The sequence below is a fragment of the Neofelis nebulosa genome, chromosome 1 (assembly GCF_028018385.1).
Source record: "Neofelis nebulosa isolate mNeoNeb1 chromosome 1, mNeoNeb1.pri, whole genome shotgun sequence".
In the NCBI taxonomy this organism is placed as follows: Eukaryota; Metazoa; Chordata; class Mammalia; order Carnivora; family Felidae; genus Neofelis; species Neofelis nebulosa.
The window spans coordinates 121,391,877-121,412,952 of record NC_080782.1 but is presented as its reverse complement, the minus strand read 5'-3'; the positions used below and the strand labels follow the sequence as shown (position 1 = coordinate 121,412,952).

The 21,076-nt window shown below is 43.1% G+C and overlaps 1 protein-coding gene across 5 annotated transcripts in view; it reads left to right on the top strand.

Moving 5' to 3' along the window:
• Window positions 1-21,076, top strand: part of ARHGAP26 (Rho GTPase activating protein 26) — a 425,071-nt gene that overhangs the window by 326,895 nt on the left and 77,100 nt on the right. For all 5 annotated transcript variants that reach the window (XM_058733064.1, XM_058733057.1, XM_058733045.1 and 2 more), the window contains exon 19: window positions 10,579-10,717. In XM_058733064.1, coding sequence (XP_058589047.1) covers window positions 10,579-10,717 — 139 coding nt within the window. The remainder of the gene's footprint in view (window positions 1-10,578; window positions 10,718-21,076) is intronic.

Below are 21,076 nucleotides of genomic sequence, written 5' to 3'. Positions count from 1 at the left end.
GAAATGCTTTCCAACAGCATCTTTGCATCCTGTCCTCCAGTAAGAAGCATGCAATAGTATATGCCCTCTTGCTTGAAACAAATCTGAATACAGGTCTTAAATATATGGCCCCCACAATTACTGGCATAATACTCCCTCATATTGTTACGAACATTTTGTAGAACGTATTTACTTGGTCCTTTGGAATAAAATTAGGAGGCACCCAATAATAGAAGATGGTACCAAGAGAGGGTATAGAAACCTAGGCATCTAGCCACTGGACACACACACACACACACACACACACACACACACACACGGTTGGGGGTGGGGGAGAATCTTTTGTTTTGTTTTATTTTTCTTTTTTTTTCAATATATGAAATTTATTGTCAAATTGGTTTCCATACAACACCCAGTGCTCATCCCAAAAGGTGCCCTCCTCAATACCCATCACCCCCCCCTCCCTCCCACCCCCCATCAACCCTCAGTTTGTTCTCAGTTTTTAAGAGTCTCTTATGCTTTGGCTCTCTCCCACTCTAACCTCTTTTTTTTTTTTTTTCCTTCCTTGGGTGGGGGGGAGAATCTTAAGATGCCTGTTTCAGTTACCTATTCCTGCTTAAAAATTGTCTCCAAACCTAGTTTCTTAAAATAGCAAGGATTTTTTTTTTTTTTTTGCCCTCAATTCTGTGGGTCAGAAAATTTGAGGAGGGCTCCTGTGTGTCCCATATGGTATCTGCTGGAATGCTCTGACTGCAGCTGGATGATCCAAGAGGGCCTTAGTCCACACATCTGAAACCTTGGTACTAGTTGTCCTGGGATACCTTGATCCTCTTCCTGGGGGTCTCTGTCTCTCTGTCTCCATGTGATCCCTCATCACTTGGTAGTCTAGGGCAAACTATCAAGGGGGCAAACAGAGAAACCACAAGGCCTCCTAAGGCGTAGGCCTGGAATAGACAGAGTGTTGCTTCAGCCACATTCTGTTGGTTAAAGCAGGTCACCAGGCCAGCAAGATTGAAAGGGTGGGAAATAGAACCCACCTCTGCTGGGAGAAGCACTGTGCTCATAAAGGTGAAGGAGCAGTTGTGGGCTGCTGTCTGTGCAGGGGTTCTCTCATAAGACCTCACCTCGCATGCCTGGCAGGTTTGCATGTAGTTTCTGTTGGAGAAGGCATTGCTTTCCTATGAGAGTCTTGCCCTAAACACAGGCAGCTCCTCAGTATTTCTTATAGGAAGCACTCTTCTCCTTCCCCTCAGCATTGCCAATTTTTACAGAACCGGGGGACATTTGGTGATACTGACAAGTTAGTCCTCAAATACCCTTTGAAAGCCTCAGTGTGGGGAACTAACTCATCAATGTCTAAAACTGGAAAAACCTCTTTGTCATCAAAATTGACATTTAAAAGAGAGAGGAGGGGGAATGCTTGCTAGCCAGAAAATTCACTTTCTTTTACCTGACAAAACATCTTTTTTGAAGAGAAGGAAAAAGGCTCCTGTGTTTGAACTGGCTTAAGCATATGGCTAAAGCATATGGCCAGAAACTCTGTCCTTCACCTCCCCCTGCAGATCCAGCGAGGAGAGCACTGTTTGGAACCGTTGTAGGAAATAAATATCCCACAGTAAGTGGAGGCAGAGAGGAAAAAGCCAGAAGATAGCAATTATGTTTGGGGACTCATGGGGGATCGTCCTTTTTCCATGTTTGGTAATACATACAGATATGTAGGTAATGGATTTTTGTAACGTGCATAGTCTAGAGGTAATATTGGCAGCAATAGTTACCCTTTTTAAAAAAGTTTTTAATGCTCATTTATTTTTGAGATAGTGTGAGCAGGGGAGGGACAGAGAGAGAGGGAGACAAAGAATCTGAAGTAGGCTCCAGGATCTGAGCTGTCAGCACAGGGCCCATCGTGGGGCTCGAACCTACAAACCGAGATCATGACCTGAGCTGAAGTTGAATGCTTAACCGACTAAGCTGCCCAGGCACCCCAGCAATAGTTAACTTTTACTTATAGCTTCTTGTCTACAAGATAATGTGCCAAGCAGCTTTATATCCATCATATCATTTCATTTTTGTAAGATCGGTATTTTTCCTCTAATTTACAAATTATAAACCTGATGTGCAAGAAGTTTAAGAAACAGCCTTTAGGAGAGGAGCTAGGGCTGAAATGCTTTCACAACCCAAGCTATTCAAATCTGTTCTAGTTTGTCTCTGGGCACTGCATTGTTTGAGCACCTACTGTTGGCTGCAAATGAGTAAGAAGGGACTTTTTTCCCAAGGTGCTCCAATTTTATCAGGGTACAACTCAATATGATACCGTGTGCTAAGTGGCATCCAATAAGACGAGTAAAATGTATGGCATCACTGAGGAGAAATCATTTAATTTTGTTAGTATCAGGCTCAGACAGATAAAGACGTTTTCTAGGCAGAGAAAGAGTTGAGACAAGAGGAACAGCCTTCCAGGGGAACGTCAGTCAATCAGGATTAATTAACTCATGTGTATTAAACTTTACACAGTTGAGAAAGAATGGTGGGTTATATGTTAGCAAGTGGTGGGGGGATGCTGCCAAAAACTGTTGGTTTTACCCATTGCCTGGAGTCTTGAAAGCTATAGGAAAGGGTTTGCGTTTACTCCTGAAAAATGAGAACTGTCAGGTTTCCTGGTAAAGGGGTGAAATGATTACCTCATCACTTTGGAAGGACCTCCCTGGGAGCCGAACCAAATTGCACTCTGATTATTGATATCAAAATCACTTGTTAAATCGTGAAATCATAGAGTTGACTATACTATTGTAAACTTGTGGCTTTATATATAAAAACAATTTCAGAGTGTAACCTTTGACTTGCAGCCCTTACTTAACACAAGGTACACTAAGATCCTAATTTTATTTGGTTCTTCGTGAGATCTAAAGAAGAATAAACTTAAGAGATTTCCTTTTTTAAACAAACAAACAAACCTGTAGTCACATTTCAAAGGGGAAAGATTTTAAGTCTTGCTGCAAACTTGGTTTAAGGTAACAATCTGTTATGTAAAATGACCATTTCTGTATGGATGCAATCTTTGCCCAGCTCACAGCTGATCACTCTCAGCCTTAAAACATCAAGCAGGCCAATATGTAGGGTTATAGTGGCAGGTACCAATATTTATATGCTGGTAGTTAAGATAGTAAAGCAAAATGGTGAGTGCTGTCATTGTAAAATGCCCCAAAGCCTAGGGATTTTGCTACTTTAAATTTTTTTTTTTTTTTTTGGAAGACTGCATTGCCAATAACTTTAAAATTTTAGACGTTTGGGAAGAGCAATCCTATCAAGGAAACAAACTGCTTTCTTCTTAATATAGTTTTAGTTAAACATGAAATCTCTGGTTAATAACGTGTGTGTGTGTGTGTGTGTGTGTGTGTGTGTGTGTGTGTGTGTGTTACATCTTCCTATTAAATTCCAACCTATAATAGTAGGATTGGACCCACTCGTTCTGTAATGGTCCACAATATTTCTTATGGCTGTGACACTCAAAAGGGTTTTTGTACATGAAGAAGAATGTGCATGTGCACATATGTGCCCGTGCACCACATGCTTTTATCAGTATTGCCCCTTTTAATGCCTGTCGATCTTTTATAAAAGAAATCATCATGATTCTTTTCCCAGTTCATCAGTTTGCTTTGGAAGAGGTAGGAGGGTTGATCTTTACATTGTTAATTCTTAGAAATGCCCAAAGATGCCCCCTTTTAAAGTATGTTAACTTTGAATCTTACATGACAAGGAGAAGAGCTGGTAACCATGGATGGCCCCACTAAACACTAGGGTAAACACCATGGCCTAAGCAATCTTGCATTCCCATTGGAATGGTAGTGTCTTTCAACGCAGTTGTCTTGATTTGAGTTGATTTGGGCCCACCAAACTACCTTGATCTGCTTTTACCAAAATGTCAGTGGAATTGAAATCCATTGCGCTGCTGTTGGGGTTTGCACACAAAATGTACATCAGTTAATAAGATGCAATTGGCTTGAGCTGTTTCTGGCAACTGACAAGCATTTGGTAGCTTTATTTCATTTTCTTGATATTTCAAGCTGTTGTTGATATGCAACATTAATGATGATGATGGAGACTGGGAATTAGGGGAATTAATTGGAAATTAATCTTGTATCTTATGATCGTGGCTTTTTTTATGTGTTCATCAGGAATTTTTGTGACCTTTCCTTCCATTCATTCCTGAATGTACTTTTTTTGATCCTATCCATGTTAGGTTTAAAAGTAAGCGAGATTTACTTGTATGCTGGGCTGGAATGCTTCCTTCACAGGCCTTTTTACTTTTCTTGAGTGTCAAGTGTGTGCAAGTTAATCTTTAATCATGTGATAAGGTTGTGGATCTAAGCATGTATATTCCCTCCCAATAAGCCCCAGATAAACCAATCATTGTGTGAATGTGTAGCTCCTTTAATGTTGCTCAGATAAGGGTAGAGTTTTGTTATGTTTTCGTCTCTTCCTCTCTGTTGACAAAGAGAACAAGAAATAGAACCTTTTTTGAGATAGTGAAAACCCTAACATCCCATGGATTACCCGTGCCACCTATATATGCCCTCCGTTACTAAATGGAATTGGTTTCTTCTTGAAGGACTGTTAATAAAACTCCCAAACTACTTTCTAAATTGTTGATCTCTCTGCCAAAATGCTGATAGCGATAGGACATCGGACTTCCAATTGTCCTTAAAAACCCTCTCTGTAGCTGTAGCCTATGAATTTGGTTTCTTAACTGTTACTATAAATGAGCCCTATTACGACTTGCCTGGCTTTCTCATGGAAAGGCGCCGGGTTTATGGCTTCTCGGGCCCTAAGTGGCCTTGCTGTACTGTCTGTCCATGAGAGGGAGTGGGCAGTCTGCGAGCCCTGCTCGGTAGTTCCAGCCTTCCACTCCCAAAGCAGACAGTCCTCACGTTAAACAAGCCCAGATTTGTTGATCCTTTAATACTTGGAACTGATGAATTTGTGTCTCAGGAAAACATTCAGTCTCTTCTGTTTTGCTTTGTAATCCCCAGGCCTCTGTCATTGATTTATTGTCTGAGAGCTACTTTGCAGTTACAGACCAGAAACTCTTCATCATGACCTAATTTTCCTCCCATAAAAATCACAGCACATAATAAAGAGTGTACCCCACACATTATAGGGAAGCTCCTAATCCTTGTAAATTACAGGAGCATGTATGAACGGGACCGGAAGAGGTGTAAAAATGTGTATGTGCCATGGCTAAAAACAAATTTAGCAAGTGTCAGTGGTCTACAGTGTCAAGATGGGCCTCTGGCAGGCAGGGGGAGCAGGCAGTGAAATTTGAGTTTTGTAGATGATGCAAAGGAAAAGAACAGGAAATTTTAACATTGCTGTAAGCAGTTAAGATCGATGTTTTGCAAAGAGCAGTAATTAAATTTGCACTTATAAATTAAATCCTTGTGTCCTGACTGCAAATAATTCATTGTTGAGTCTCCACTTATTTCCCTTCTTCCACTTTTTTATTGAATGCAGTAATATCTCGTGAACACTGAGTGTCAAACCGTGTTAGGTGTTTCAGTCTTCGCCACAGTCCTGGGAGTTTTTACAGATGAGGCATCTGAAGGTCAGAGAGTTACACAACTTGTTCAGAGTCCCAGAACTACTAGTAAGCAACTAAAGTCGGATCCATTGAACTGTAAAACTTGTATCCTTTTTATTTTGTCCTCTGTCTCTCAAATTAATAATAAGTATAAAGACTACAGGTGGGTAAGATCCAGACAGTCGTGCTAAGTTTCCAGTCCAGCTACGTGCACATAGGTGACCTTGGACAAATCAGTTTATCTTCACGGAGTCTTAGTTTCCTCGCATTCACTATGCCAAGAATAATAGTACCTTTCTTACAGAGTTATTCTGAGTAAAAATAATGAGATAATTTATTCAAATAACTGAGCATGATGGCCACTCAATACCTATTGGTTATTTTATTGTTATTTATACCACTACCATCTCTAGGCCATTCTTTGCTGGGTTCTGTGTGCTCAGTGCTTCATGTGCCTTAGCTTTTTAATAGCTCTGTGAGGCAGGAATAGGATCCTCCTTGTTTACACAAGAGAAACAGGCTCAGAGGGGTTGAGGCTCTTGCCTGAGTTGAACCCAAGTCTGTCTAGCTCCCAAGCCTCTTTGCTTTCCACCCATATGACAAGTGTACATTCCTTTCCTGTGCTTTTTGTGGCCTTGTGACAGTGATGCTGATTATCAGTGTTGGTGAGGTCAGTGCAGCTGTAGGTGTTGCCCACTGAGCAAGCAGCAGAACCTGGACTCCACCCGGTTCTGTGTGACTGCAGAGCCCAAAGTGCCCTGACCACTCTCCTGACCACAGCTTAAGGAGAAACAGGAGCTTGGTATTTATGGGACTGCTAATTCCACTTATAGGAAGCTTGAAATTGAGAGTACTTGGAAGAGTATCCAGAGTTGTTTTTTTATTTTACAGTTTTATTCCTCAGTAGCTTTCAGAAGGCTTATAGCCTTCCCAATAAGTTTTTTTTTTAATGATTATTTATTTTTGAGAGAGAAAGTGCAAGAATGGGGGAGGGGCAGAGGGCAGGGGGGACAGAGGATCGAAACGGGCTCTGCACTGACAGCAGGGAGCCCAGTACAGGGCTTGAACTGACAAACCCTGAGATCATGATCTCAGCCCAAGTCAGACACTCAACCAACAGAGCCACCCAAGCACCCCAGCTTTCCAAAAAACTTTTATTTCTAAGCCGTTCCTAACTAAGTCAGAATTAGTTTGTAAGTTTGGATAGAATTAACAGGCCACTTGGGGCACAAAATAAATCCCCTCCCCCCTTGTGTATTCATTTGGAAAGTCTCTGTGACATGAGTAGACTGTTCCAGCCACATGGTAGAGTTCCATAAATCCATTGTTCATAGGTGATGGGAACTCACCCTTCCATCATTCAGCAGTCATTTGTACACTGATTGTTCTGAACAGAACAAAGGAAACCTCGTTGGATTTTCTTGAAATTATCTCTTCCAAGCAAAATAGGATCGGAATAACCAACAAAACTGTGAAAAATTCAGATTCGCATCAGAATTCCAAATTGAGCTTTTGGCACAGAGACAAACTCTTGGCCTGGCTAGAAGGTGGCCAGACCATAAGCAGGCTTGAAACAGCTTGCATTTGTTCAAGTTTCAGAGTTAAAAGAACAACAGTATTTTGGGGAATTATTTCCCAGTCTCCTTAATGTAAGTTTGTATCCTCTGCACTGGTGGTCGTGAGGTCTCATTTACAGAGGTGCCCTTGCACTTCAGAAACACATGTAATCACAGTGGCGATAGTCTTGTGTCCGGCACTTTGCATTTTGGCGCGTGAGAACAGCCCCATCAGAGCTCTTCAGCGGCCTGGGCCTGGCTTGCCTCGAGGCCGCCCAGAGAGCTGGCCTTGGGGACTGTAGTTCTCACCCGAAATGGTGCTGGTTTCCCAAACAACTTTTCTTTGAAAGAAAGCTACCCATGTGCAAGAAGCAAATACTCTCCTATGTTCCCACATCTCTTCCTGCTTGGTGTGTATCAGCATTGCTTTGGAAGCAATTTTTCACACATCTGCCGAAATCCACGGCCTTTCCTCACAACTCAAGTCATCTTTGTTTCCCCAGCGTTTCCTACAGTTTTTAGGCAGGAGTACAACCACCACATTTTTGGTGACAGTTGAAATTAATATGCATATACATTATCTCTGTGCCCATTATAGTTGCGCAAAGAGCTCCAAAGCTTGGAGGCCAGACGTAAGGGGGCGGAGGCCTCTCACTAAGTCTGAATTCATTTTCAGATGTTTTCAGCTATCGGGATGGCCGAGAGGGCTGTACTTGAGGCCAGAGGCAGAGGGGTGCTAAGAGGCACCATTACCTGTTGAAATCCGTGCTTGTGGGTCTGGGGAATGGCTTCTATAGTGAAGATTGGCTGGAAAAGCTGAGCTGAAAGAATGAGACGGCTGAAGAAGTGGAGAGTGCAGATGGGAGAAGCCACAGCCGTAGATTCCGGTTCCCACCCCTCTCCTGCTTTGCTGTGCAGCAGGTCAGGAAATCTCTCCCATGGCACGCTCACCCTACTTTACATGCTGAATTGACCTGCGGCTTAGAGAGAGGTCACGTGAGTACCTAGCACAGCACCTGGCATGCAGGCACGGATGATCACATACAGGAGCAAGGTTTACATGTCAGTGATATTCGTGTGCCATGAGGTGCTCACCCGGGAGTAGGCTCATGGCTCAGTGTTGTTTCGGGAACACAGTAAAGGGGAGAAAGCCTCTTAGAGGCTGTGGTCCTTGCGCTCATTAAGAACCATGGTTTCTTTTTGCTTCCCTCGCAGATACTCAGGAGACTTGTACATATATATGCATAGCGCTGGTACTTATTTTTAGGGGTGCCAATTCCTCTGGAAGCCAGGACGTTTCTGTTGTTTTTGCTTTAAGTCCCCTTCTCTTCTTACCCCCTCGCCCCACTTGAACTCAGCTATGTTGTGATTCAGTTTATTTTGTTGAAAATTCAGTCCCCTAGGGAAAATATGATAATGCTGTTTTCAGACAGCTGTGTTTGGGAGCGAGACTGACTTAACCAGCTGGCTGGCATCATTGGAGCCCAAGGACTTGTCAGCCCATGGAGCGCAGCTGTCTTGGCTAAAATTCTCATCATTCTTATGACTTTGCTTTCTATATATCTGCTTCAGAGTTCTACTTTAAAATGTATGCACAAAGAAGAGAGGGCCATTAGTCTGTGGTGTGTCTAATGCCATCCATAGTTGAAGGAAGTAGGCTACCCCTACCTTTCTCTTGTTACTCATGATTGTTGAGAAAGAGGAAATCCAGAAGGAGGCTAGCTCCAGAGTGACAGATGATAATGAGTGGATCAATAAATACTGATATCTTAATACAGTGTGGTTGTCATATAGCCATTAAGAATCACATTTGCCATTTTTTTTAATGTTTGTTTATTTTTGAGAGGCAGAGATAGCACAAGCAGGGGAGGGGCAGAGAGAAGGGGGGGGAGACACAGAATCCAAAGCAGGCTCCAGGCTCTGAGCTGTCAGCACAGAGCCCGACCCGGGGCTCGAACCCACGAACCATGAAATCATGACCTGAGCTTAAGTCGGATGCTTACCTGACTAAGGCGCACCAACCTATTTTTTAAACAAGGGAGAAATGTTGAAATATACTGTTAGATGTATGGGATACTAAAGTATGTAGATTATATAATCCCAATTAGGGAAGATGTTCTTTTGACATTAAGTGAGATAACTCACACAAAGCACTTAACCTGGCACCTGGCATATGGCAGATGCCCAGTAAATCACAGCTACCTGATGCAAACTCTCCAGCCACGGGGAACACATTTACCTCGTACAGTGTTAGACCCAGAGTCCTCGGTATGAAGTAAATGCTCGAAAGATCTTTCTTGATTGAATGAATTAGTGTGACTATTTTTATGTGTTTGAAAAGAAATCTAGAAAAACCTTGGGAGACAGCTTTCTGTGTTATCTGTAATTATATCTATAGTTTTGGCAGTTTAACCTCTCTGCCTTGGTTCTTCATTATAAATGGTGAGGACAGTACCTGTTACCCCAGATCATTGAGAATTGAATGAGCCACATGTAAAACACATGTAGTGACTAATCCCCAAGGAACTGACATTACATGGTGGCTACGGTAATCATGGTAAGCAGTGTATAAGTGTAGCTGTTATCATAGTTCTATCAAACTTGTATCTGTAAAAAGAGAAAAAATTGTCATGATTTTAGTCTATTGTTTTCTTCTTATTTTCCCCAGGAATTTTTTTTTTTTTTTTTTTTTTTTTAGTGAAAGCTTAAAAGAAAAAAGTTCATAAGAAAACTCACATGTTTGTAGTAGTTCTCTTTAAGTAGTGGAACTGGAAAAGTTGTTCTCTTTTTTTTCTTGATGCTTTTCTACATTTTCCAAATGTTAGTACTGGTTACATTTGTCATCAACCTTCCCCCCGCCCCCCCCCCCCCCCCGCCTTTTAAATAAGAAAACACTCAGCATCAAAGATGATGCACAGCTCCTGAACTAGAAAGCAGGCTCCATCTAAGGATGACAGAGGACCCAGAACTGGTGCCCTGCTCTGGACTTCTTGGAATGTTATTTAAATGCATGTTTCACATTCTAAGTTGTGAAGCAGTCGTTACGAACTGGTCAATAGAACCAGTGAGGAAAAGTAAAGGGGTTTTGATTAATTGGTTCTGGACAAAAAGCAGTCAGAAAGCTCAAAGCCTTGGTAATAGACCATGGCTTGTATTTACCACAATACATTCCCATTTCTCCTGGAAAGAACAACCGACAGAACATCATCAGGGGAAGTGACAGCAGAAGGGGCTAGAAATGGAAGGAAATAGTCCCCAATATCCAGGATATGCTTCTGAAAGAAAACGTTTAATATCATTTCTGAGAGATGTTTCAAGGGAAGTCCTGAGCAAATGCTGGTGGTCTTTTCGGGTCTTTTTCTTGCTGATTCTTTCATACCACCAAGCTTTCGGTTGTGCTGGTCGGGGCCTGTGCTTGCTCCCCCACTCACAGCAGCGTGTGACCCTTTTGTGAAACTTTCCTTGCAGATATTCAACACCGTGCCTGATATGCCTCTCACCAATGCCCAGCTGCACCTGTCCCGGAAGAAGAGCAGTGACTCCAAGCCCCCTTCCTGCAGCGAAAGGCCCCTGACGCTCTTCCACGCCATGCAGTCAGCAGAGAAACGTGAGTCTCCTGCTCAGGGCCAGCAGGGTGCTCACGAGACAGCCCGTGCCACTTCCCACCTGCTCAGGGTGCACACCTCCGGCCTCTCTCTAAGGGTGCCTGCCCTGCGTGTCCTTGAGGATGGTGTATGGCGGTGCCCTCACAAGTTTCATTGCTGAGTAAGCCTGGTAGGACAGGAAGTAGTGTTAGGAGAATGAAAGGCAAGGGCCACTTGCTGTTCAGGATTCTCTTTCCAGATCTCCTTTGGGCGAACAGCTGAGCATTGTTTCTTCCTGCTACACAGTAAGAGCTCAGCTCCGGCATTACTGCCTTGGCCCCTTTTTTGTTAGCGGCTTCCACAGAACCAGTTTCCTTTTCTCAGTTTGTAATTAAATGCTTATTAGTGCAAGTCACATGCCCTACTGGACTGTGACTCTGAGGGCTGGCCCTTGCTTTGCTCATCCTTCTGCTCCACCTCACAGGGCCTGGCATGGAGCAGACACTTAATATATGTGTGAACTTAATTAATGAATTAATTAGAGAATAATGCCCTCTTTGTTCCAAGCAGTAGAGTGTTATCACCTCGGTTTGACTGAATCCTCTTTTCATGTCAGAACTGAGTTCTTTGCAGTTATCAGGCCACTGGGCCCTAAAATATCCAGGCTTATTTGAGCTTCTGTAATAAGAGAGCTGGGTGGTGGTGAGGGCTCCAGCTCTGCCTGGAGTCCAACCAGACCTGGGTTTTTGTGCCAGCAGCAATGCACAGGCAAGCCTTTTACCTTCTTGCAGCCTCCGTTTGCTCATCTGTGTAGTAGGGATAACAGTGCCTATCTTAAAGGGATTTGTTAAGGATTAAATGCAATTTTGCATTTAAGCATCTGGCACAAGTCCTAGACTTGGCAAGGGCTGAGAGCTGCCACTATTATTACTAGTTATTGTTTAATCACGTGCAAATACCAAGGCTAATTCTTTGATGCAACTGACGCTTAGATGAAGCCTGCAAGGGACTGGGAGTATACAAATAGGACCTTGTTTTTAAAGTGCTCACAGTTGAGTGAGGGGAATAGACAAGTGAATGGATCATGTAGGTCACCGCAGTAAGCACCCTCAGAGAGAGATACCCATTCACAGAGGCTGTGGAACATGTGACAGTTGAGAGCCTGCACTGGCACTGGACTGCTTGGCTGCTGGCTCTGAGTCTGCCGCTCTCTGGCTGTGCACGATGTGGGCAAGTTAACTTGCATCTCGGGGCCTTGGGCTTCTCTTCTGGAAGACAGGGATACTAGTTTCTCCCTCACAGAGTTGTTGTGCAGATTAAAGCACTTCACACGGCACCTGGTGCACAATAAGCGCATTTACTGGAGGGGGGGGGGGGGTGGAGGGGCGTAGGTGGTGTTGTTATTGTTGCTGTTGTTGCCTTTATGAAGTACAGTAAAGACACAGATCAGAAGAATCAGCCACTTGGCTTCGAAAAGGAGAGAAAATCCATATCTGGATTGGCATCTTCTTCTTCCTTATGAAAAAGCATTTCTTATCCCCTGTGTTTCAGAAGTTATCATTCTGAAAACAAATCTTCGCTGCCCCCAGAGCGTCACTGCATTTAAAGATGTCATACTATCCCATAAAATGGCTGGACCTTGGTGAATTTAGCACCCTTTGGGTTGTTTCAGATGTTTAGCTTTCATGAGTAAAGCCCCTGTTAATCTTTGTAGCTAAATCTGTTCATATACATGATCATTTCGTTAAGATAAATCCTGGAAGAATTTCCAGGTGAAAGGATTTATATACTTCTGGGGTTTTGACCCCAATGGGGTTGAGTTCTCTTCAAACAATAGCCCGTGTTGCTCTTAAATACCTGGCCTGGGTCCTTCTCACTTCGGTCTGCACATGGCCTGGGCCCCTCTGAGGGTAGTAGGGAACACTTGGAACAGGACTGGTCTCACCCATATCTGCCATGAACAGGGCATTAGGCTGTGGAGGGGTGTGTTCCTCAGGTGTCCAGGAGAGTGACGGTCACCTCGTTGTGTACTAAGCAATGAGCAGTGTAGGTTAGGATGGAAGCAGAAGCAGCCTGGAAGCAGGTCTACAAGCGTACTCTGGGGGCGTGTAAGGAAGAAGATGGAGATGAGGAGAAAATCAATTAGATCCTGACTCAAGATTAATTTTTATCACACGAGCCAGAGGATGAAAGTTAAGGATGTGTGAAAACAGGTGCATCTAAGCCGCAGACCGAGCTGTCATGTCCCTGTCTGCACCATGGATGGAAGCATGGAAGACGGGAAGACAGTGAAGCAGCTTATCTTTCCTCCAAATGTTAGGAAATGCGCCCTGGAAACAGGACTGGAACTTCCATACACTCAAATATTTCAGGGGCGCTTAGCTTTCTTCCCTGTCTTGGAAAAGAAACATTTCCATTGAAAAGAATGTGAGTGTGCATATATTCATAGACTTCTTATGGTTTGTTTTGGAAATCGCTTTTTTCTTGAGAAACTAGAAATGACATCCAAGCTGGCTTGGAAAGTGCCATAGGAGGGGTTGAGTGAGTTGATGCTGGAAGGGAAGACTGGCCAGGAGCTGGAAGGTTCTGTGAGCACCCCTCACTGTTAGATGAGCAGGTGACAGGGCACTGTCTTGCTTGCACACAACTTACCCTTCCCTTTGTCTATCTGTGGATAAAGATAGAAGGCTACTTTATCAAAGCACTTTGCTGAATTTACTCTGTAGAATTAAAGTACAAATAAATACTGCAGGTAATTGGTGAGGGAAAAATTTGTGTATTTCCATATGGTGATGTTTTTCAGTTTAAGGAACTTTGGCTACTTAGTTACTTCCCAAACTCGAGTCATTTGCATACACCTTCATTTACTCTTTGGCCCTCAATCACATAATTCATATGCTTTTGTTTGAATACATTTCTTTAAATTGATCTTAAAGCCTCTGCCTTCTTTACATGGCTTCATCCTACTTAGTAAAATCTCTAAAAATGTGAATTTGATGGTCTCACTGTTTTACTTTCTAATATACATTAAACATGTAACCATTAAAATAAAGATAAAGACTTCTTACTTCTCACCTGTGAAATTTGTACCACGGTTTGGAGTCCACAGATGGTACTTTGAATTTTTGAGTGACTCCTTTCCTTTCTCTTAATGTAAATATGTGAACTCAAGTTTGTTTTGACTAGAATTGGGTTCTGATACTGTCATTTGGCTGTTCTGTCACTGGGGGTGTGCACTCTTCACCTGTTATTTCCATGCTGTGCACTTTCAGTTCCTGTGACACCTGTCCAGCTTTGGTGTGACCTTACCTTTCTTCAGGTTCCGGCCACAGGGCAAAACCTTGTTACAGGGATTGCTCTTGTGTGGACACACAAGCACATCTTCACATAACCCTTCTGTACCTTGATTTTTGGCAGATGATGTTTTTCAGAACCCCCTTTCCTCTTACTTCCTCCTGAGTTCAGTTACACTTTTCTCCTCACTGATGTACTTGCGCTTGAGAATTTTCTCTGTATTGCATTGGTTAGCCCTCTCTTCAATCCCTGTTGAGATGTTTAATGGGCCTAAAACTCCTAGCGTAGCTCACTTGGATGTTTCCTTTGAGAGGTTCCAGTTGTTGATTGTCAGCGCACATTTTTCTCTCCCCTCTCTGCATTGCCCCCACTCTGTGCAGAAGACGTTTGTCTTAGACGCAAATCTCTGCCAATGCTCTTGGCCTCAGGTTGCAGGTTGTCTCCCTTTTCCTGGAGAGGAAGGTCCTGAGAGTCATCTTGGGAGTTCATAGGCTCAATCCTCTCTCTTTGTACTTCAGGCTCCTGGAAGCATGTGGCATATTAGCTGATGCTCCTGGATATGGGTCTTGTTTTCCAGAAGGAGTTTCTTCTTCTGTGGAAATAGAGCAGTTGTGTCCCACGCACCTCCATAAGATTCTTCAGCTTTAATCTTATGGGTATTAGTGGAATCTTCTCCCAACAGCATTTCCCCTTTCCCTAAAGGTAGAGATCTCTTTACGATAACCGTGTTCTCTTCCCAGAATGAGGAGTTGGGTGCTTTCTCCTGCTCTCTGTTGGGTAGCGACTTTGGTCAGTTCCAAGGCAGCACATGACTCCTCGTAGACAATCAATGTGTGGTGGAAGTGGGACTAGGAATGAAATGGGAACAGTGTCTGAGACTAAAACTTTGTGGAAGGGCACCTGGGTGGTCAGTAAGTTGAGCATCCGACTTCAGCTCAGGTCATGATCTCAGGGTTCATGGGTTCAATCCCCTCATCGGGCTCTGCACTGACAGTGCCGAGCCTGATTCAAATTCCCTGCCTCTGTCTCTCTCTCTCTCTCTCTCCCTGCCCCTTCCCCATTTTCTCTCCCTCTCCCAAAAAATAAACAAAAAAAAAAACAAAACAAAAAAACTTTGCAGAAAAGAAGAAAAGGAATTGATGGGGAAAAACAGGATTTAGAAACATAGCAACAAATACAAGCCACTGAATATTGTTAGTGAAGAGGGACCAGAAATCCAAGTTGTATGTAGGTGGTCAAGGAATGCTTCCTGAAAGGTAGAATTCCGAGTAAGATGCTAAAGGAAATGAGTCATAGTCTCACACAGAGGACAGAAGGGTGGCTGTGATGCTCTGCACAGGGAACAGGGAATAGTCTTTCTATAAGTAGCAGAGGGTAGCTCTTGTCTCTCGGACTGAGGATTGTGGAAAGATATGTTCCCAAATTGAACTTCCAAAACATTCTCCCACAGAAATCAGATTTTTCGTTAATGTATGTTTTATATATATATATGGCTCTTTAATTTATCAAGTGGTTTCTCATGCGAAGCCCTGTGCATAGCAACACCTTACTTAATCTCTAACATTACACAGGTACTGTCCCCGTTTGGGACAATGGAGGAAGATAAAACTTATATTAAATAACGTACTCGGGATCACACAGCAACAAAATAGGTTTGAATCCAGTTGTTGAGACCTCAGAGCTACACTATTAGCCAGTGATGATTCTGCCTTCTGGTTTCAACTTGGGGGGTTGTTCTTAAAGAGATGTGGTTCTGTGTGCTTTTGTGACCTAGCCTGCAAACCCCTTAATTCTAAGGGGAAGTATTTCCAGTTCTGCTTATGAACCTGGAGTCTACATTTCCCTTAAGGGAGAGATCTGCCTGTACAGAGCTGGGGGTGGGGTGGGAGTGGAAGGCTGGTGTGGAAGGATAAACAATGCATTTGATGAAGAATCTTGAGACCAAGTTGGATCTGAACCTCATTCAGTAACAACAACAATCAAAGTTAAAATTATTATGCCTCACCCAACATGCCAGACAGCCTGCTAAGTGCATCAGTATCTTATTTCCTTCTCACAACTGACCGTCACCCAGTGAGGCAGGTCCCCCCATCCACACTTCACAGACAAGTAAACTGACGCTCCAGAGGTTAAGTAGTCACACAGTTGGTAAAGCACTGAGGAGGAATTTGTACCCAGGTGATGTCCCTTCCCCATGCCAGGTTGTCTCCAAAAGGGTGCCTCTGTCAGTTCTTCAGGCACGGAAGTAAAAGTTTCTAGACTGAATTACAGAAGCAGTAAAAGCCATCTGTCCTAGCATCTAGCGGTGCCATGGGGGCACTTGGACCATCTTAAATGGATTCCTCAATATGCATACCAGCAGGCAACAGCCCCTCTAGATCTTGTACCAATTATGCAGAGAGCAGGATGTGTTCAGCAGGACCTTTCATTTGCTGGGCCAAGGTAGTCACTATGATTTGCGATCACAGAACACATGCATCAAGGTTTTCACAACTGTGCTGGCAAATGAATGATATCAAAGGAGATGACTGTTTAATCTGTAAGGTGCCCCACGGATAACATCCTCCAGCAGAAATCAGAGTGCTATCTCCAGGTGAAAGGTACTGACATAGAAGCTGTACTTTTGCTGGACAAGTGTAGAAGGTGGAGCCAGAAGGATTAGAGGGAACCAGCAACCAGATCTAGTCCCTTTTAAAGTTCTTCCAAGAGATTACGAGGTGACATTTATCACTGATTTTTGTCTCAGATTTTTAGTGCTTACACCAAGGTGTTGAAACCTGTTTCTTGGAACAGTGGTTCTTAGACTTGGTGTCCATTGGACTTGTGTAAGGAGCTTGTTAAAAATACGAATGCCTGGTCTCCTCCCAGGTATGTTCTGAATCAGGAGATCTTGACTAGAGCCCAGGCATTGGTATTTTTTAAAGCACTCTGGTGATGCTGATGCCAGCTGAAGTGAGAGAGGCACACACCTGGGGGAAGGAGGGACAGTCAAGGCTGCTCATTTCTGTCCCTCCCAGCGCATCTCTTCGACTCTCTGTTGAGGTTTGTGACAGCCTGGTGTGGTGGTTGAAAGCAGGGGTTCTCCAGTCACACTGCATTGTTTCAGGCCATCCCTGTGACCTCGCAGCTCTGAGACCTAGAGTGCATTAGTTTCCCTTTCTGAACCTCCATTTGCTCATCTGCAAAATCGATCACTAATAACAGCTTCCTTGGAGGGCAGTTACCATGATTAAGTGAACCAGTGCAGGTGCATGTAAAGTACTTGACACTGGGCCTAGAACGTAGTAAGCACCTAATAAATGTTAGTTACAATTGTGATGATTATCATCAGACTATAGTTTTACATTACATGTGACTGAGGAAATACTCCCTCTGTGGATCTTGCAGATTCCAAAGGAGAGACCCCTATGTGAGAGTAATGCAGAGTCACCCTGGCCCCAGAGAGAGCTATTCTGGTGCTTGAATTCACATATATCAGCAGCTAGGATGAGTTGTGTAGCATGGGTGGGTCTGGGGAGTGGGAATAGATTCTTGGGCTTTGTTTTACACGGATCACCCTAACATGCTGCTGGAATTATAGCTCTCATTAATTCTCTTAGCTAATATAATTCATTTTGGACCCTTTCCCAGACAGACCCAGTGAGAGGTTAAGAATTCAGCTCATATACTTCTCATTTGTGTCTTCCTGGTTGAAAAATAACTGGGAATTCATAGTATTCAAAGGCTTATCGCATAATGTCTTTCTCCCAGCCCTCAAAGCTGCGGCTTGTGCGTTTTCTCAGGTTGCCTCTACAGATCCTGGGTGCTCTGGCCACACGTGTTTGTATTGGCAGGTGACGTGTTTATCCACATGGATTCCTACTGTCACACAGACTGTAAGGTGTAACGTGGCTCTTGGCTTCATTATGCATGATGACCATGTGTGACTGAAAACCACATAGTTGATGTGGCCATTTAAAACAATGATGCCCTGGAAAGCTAATGGCAAGCAAAAAGCTCAAAGTAGATCATGAAATGAAAAACAGCTTGTTACAGGCTTCTATCTCTGTATCTCTATCTTTATCACTAAGTGAACAAAGCAAGTAACTCATCCATAGTTACGATGTTATACTATTTTGTCAGAAGCATATATGCGTATGTTTCTATGTATAGAAAATTTGGACATTGACATACCAAAATAAGTATGGAATATTTGTATGCTTTTCTGTACTTTAGAAGTTGGAGAGGAATGCATCTTTATTATGTATTGACTAATTTTTACATCATTAAAAAGAAACTACCTATTCACACATTTCTTTACTATCCCAAGCCCATTTTTCAATGAGTCATGGTATAAAAATAAATATATCATTTTCTGTTTGCTAAACATTAATAATATAAGCATTCTGTAGTGGATTCCCTCACTTATCAGGGAACCAGAGATTAAATGAAGAATGTCCCTACTCCAAAGCAAGTGCTCAGCTAGGGGGAAAAAAAAGGCTTTGTTGTACATAGATTATGTGTTTAACTCTGATCCTTCAACCCCTGGTTCAGCCGTATGTAGACGTTCGTTCCTACATTGTGGTTTTGGAAATGGTGGTGTTTCGGGGGTGGGCTTCCCCATGTGCCTGCAAGCCTCTTTCCTGTGAATCATTTCAATCCTGGGCCAGGTGCAGTGATTCCCCCATTCTCTCTTGAAATCCAGTTTTATTGGCATTTCTTCCTTTTGCAGAGAAAAGGGTTATTATGAGCGCCATGACTAGGAAATAAGTCAGTCACTCTACATAGGACCAAAATTGGTAGTTTTTGCTGAGGACAACCTGCCAAAAGTTGTAATAGCATGTACTATGTCCTATGGTCAGAACAACAGATCAACCACATTTTGTACTTATCAATACGCTATTTAGTCCCTCACTGCCCAAACTGCTTTTTAGGGCTGTTTTTTGAAACATTGCCCAAAATGTTATGTGCCCAAACACATTGCTCAGACTGCTTTTTCAGATTATTTTTATCATAGGGACTGACACTGGGTCAACATGAAATCATACCACCTCAGATTTTAGTGTGGCTTGGCACGCCACTGTTACCAGGAAGAAAAACTACAAGGGAAAAAAAAATTGCTTCAGAAAGTCTGATTCTAAGCTTCTCATGTACTTGGGTGTTTCCCAGAGATGAAAAACTCAGAAATTACTGTGCACTCATCATTTTTTATTGCAAAATTCATTAAGCTGCCATACTGTTATCATCCTATCTTGTCAAGATGATACATTGCAGACTTCATTGCAAAACTTTAATAAGCAGGAGAAAGTACACCTCTCTCCCTGCCACAGCAAGGGAAAGCCTCTGGGTATATTGCTTTTGTCTTAGTATTTTTTGTCTCAAGTCTGTGTCTTTGCAGAACTCCCGTCAGTCTGGTAACTCCCTTTCCTCCTTGTTTGATCGTGTATACAGCGTGTTCCCTCCTTTGGGCTCTGGGCATCATGAGATGCTCTTAAAGAACTTTTCTCTCCCGTCTTTTGACATCTAGGTCTCAGACATCACGGAAAGGTGATGTTAGCCCATATTCTGACAGACATCCACGCCTGGTGGGAAGCCTCCCCCGGAGTGACGTTGCAAGTCTGTGTTTCCTATTTATCTTCCCACTCTGTGTATTCAGTGGGCTGGAGTGTCGACGCTTGCCAAGACATGTGAATTCGGTTTGGTGCTGCGTGTGCATTCCTGGCCTTGTCTCTGGGTTCCGTGATAAACACAGACCCTGCCTTTTGTGTGGGGGGTGGGGGTGGGGAGGGAGTGTCATTAGAGTGAGCAGGAGTCACTTGGTAAATATGGAAAGTGAGGTTGCTTAGCTCCCAGATTTCCATGGCAACTCCCAGAACAAGTACAATATCACCAAAATTATTCTGTGGCTTTCTTTTTTTAGTTGCAGTGATTTGGTTGCATAGTCCTATTTTTCCGCTCCTGATTTGTACAAAAAACACAGACTCTGCCCACTATAACCATTACTTTGGTTTCAAGGACATTAGTGGTGCCTGTCTGAAGCACCTGAAAATTCAGTCGCACAGAACTGCCTCTTTCTGTGCTAGCAGAATACGCTTTGATGGCTTTTGGTCACCGTACATTTATTATTCGCCCTGTAACCACTCATGGAGCTTTAGCGTACATTATGCATGGGCCAGGTGCCAGGAATGTGTGACTGATGCTCACCTCACAGATCACTGGAACAGACCCTGGAGGGGTTCTTTGTGGGCACGCATGCATGCCCCTGCCCTGAGTGGTTTGAATTTCTAAGCCCCAAGACCACATCTGGTTTATCACCCTTCGTAGAACATATGTTCATAAAAACATCCAGTGCTCACCCACACGTGTTTACAGTTGTTTGGGGATTTATTTAATCATTTCTTTGCTCCAAGCCCTTGTTTTCTGTGACTAAAATGAAGAGAGATTCTTGTTGACAAACATGTTTGAAGAAAGCAAGCATCCCCATGGACTTCAAGCAGTTTAGGAATACTCCTGAGTTGTGGGCATTCTTTTTCTTTTGGTCATTTAAGTGGTTCTCTCTGATCCTGTTGATTTGACTCATAACTGTTGTTGTTTTTCTTTTTCAATCCACTAGCCTGTAATTTCCTTTCCTTCAGCAATGTAATTGTCATCAATCCTTCTTAGACCTTCTGATGACGATGCCGGAACTGGCCTGAATCATCATTGTCTCAGACAGGTCCAGCTCTGATATTTGAACAATTTGGTTAATTTCATTTTAAAAAATTGTGTTTTCGGCTGCCTGTTCTCATTATGTTTTTCTATTAGGGCAAGTACTCATTTGCCCACCTGACAAAGATCCCCCTGTTGGGAGTGACATTACTGAACCATGTTCTCTTTATTTTTTAATTCATACCAAATGTTTTAGAATATGTCTTGGTATAATTTGCCATAACCATTAAAACATTTGATTCGCTGTTGATTTTACTCTCCACCTCTTTGCTGGACTAACTTTGACTGTCCTGCTCACCCTCGGTGAAACCTCTGTCAGTGTTTCAGCTCAGAAGTCTGCCTTTACCTAGAAGCTCTCATTCTCACTATTTGAGGTCTCATGTCCAATAAAACGGTAGTGG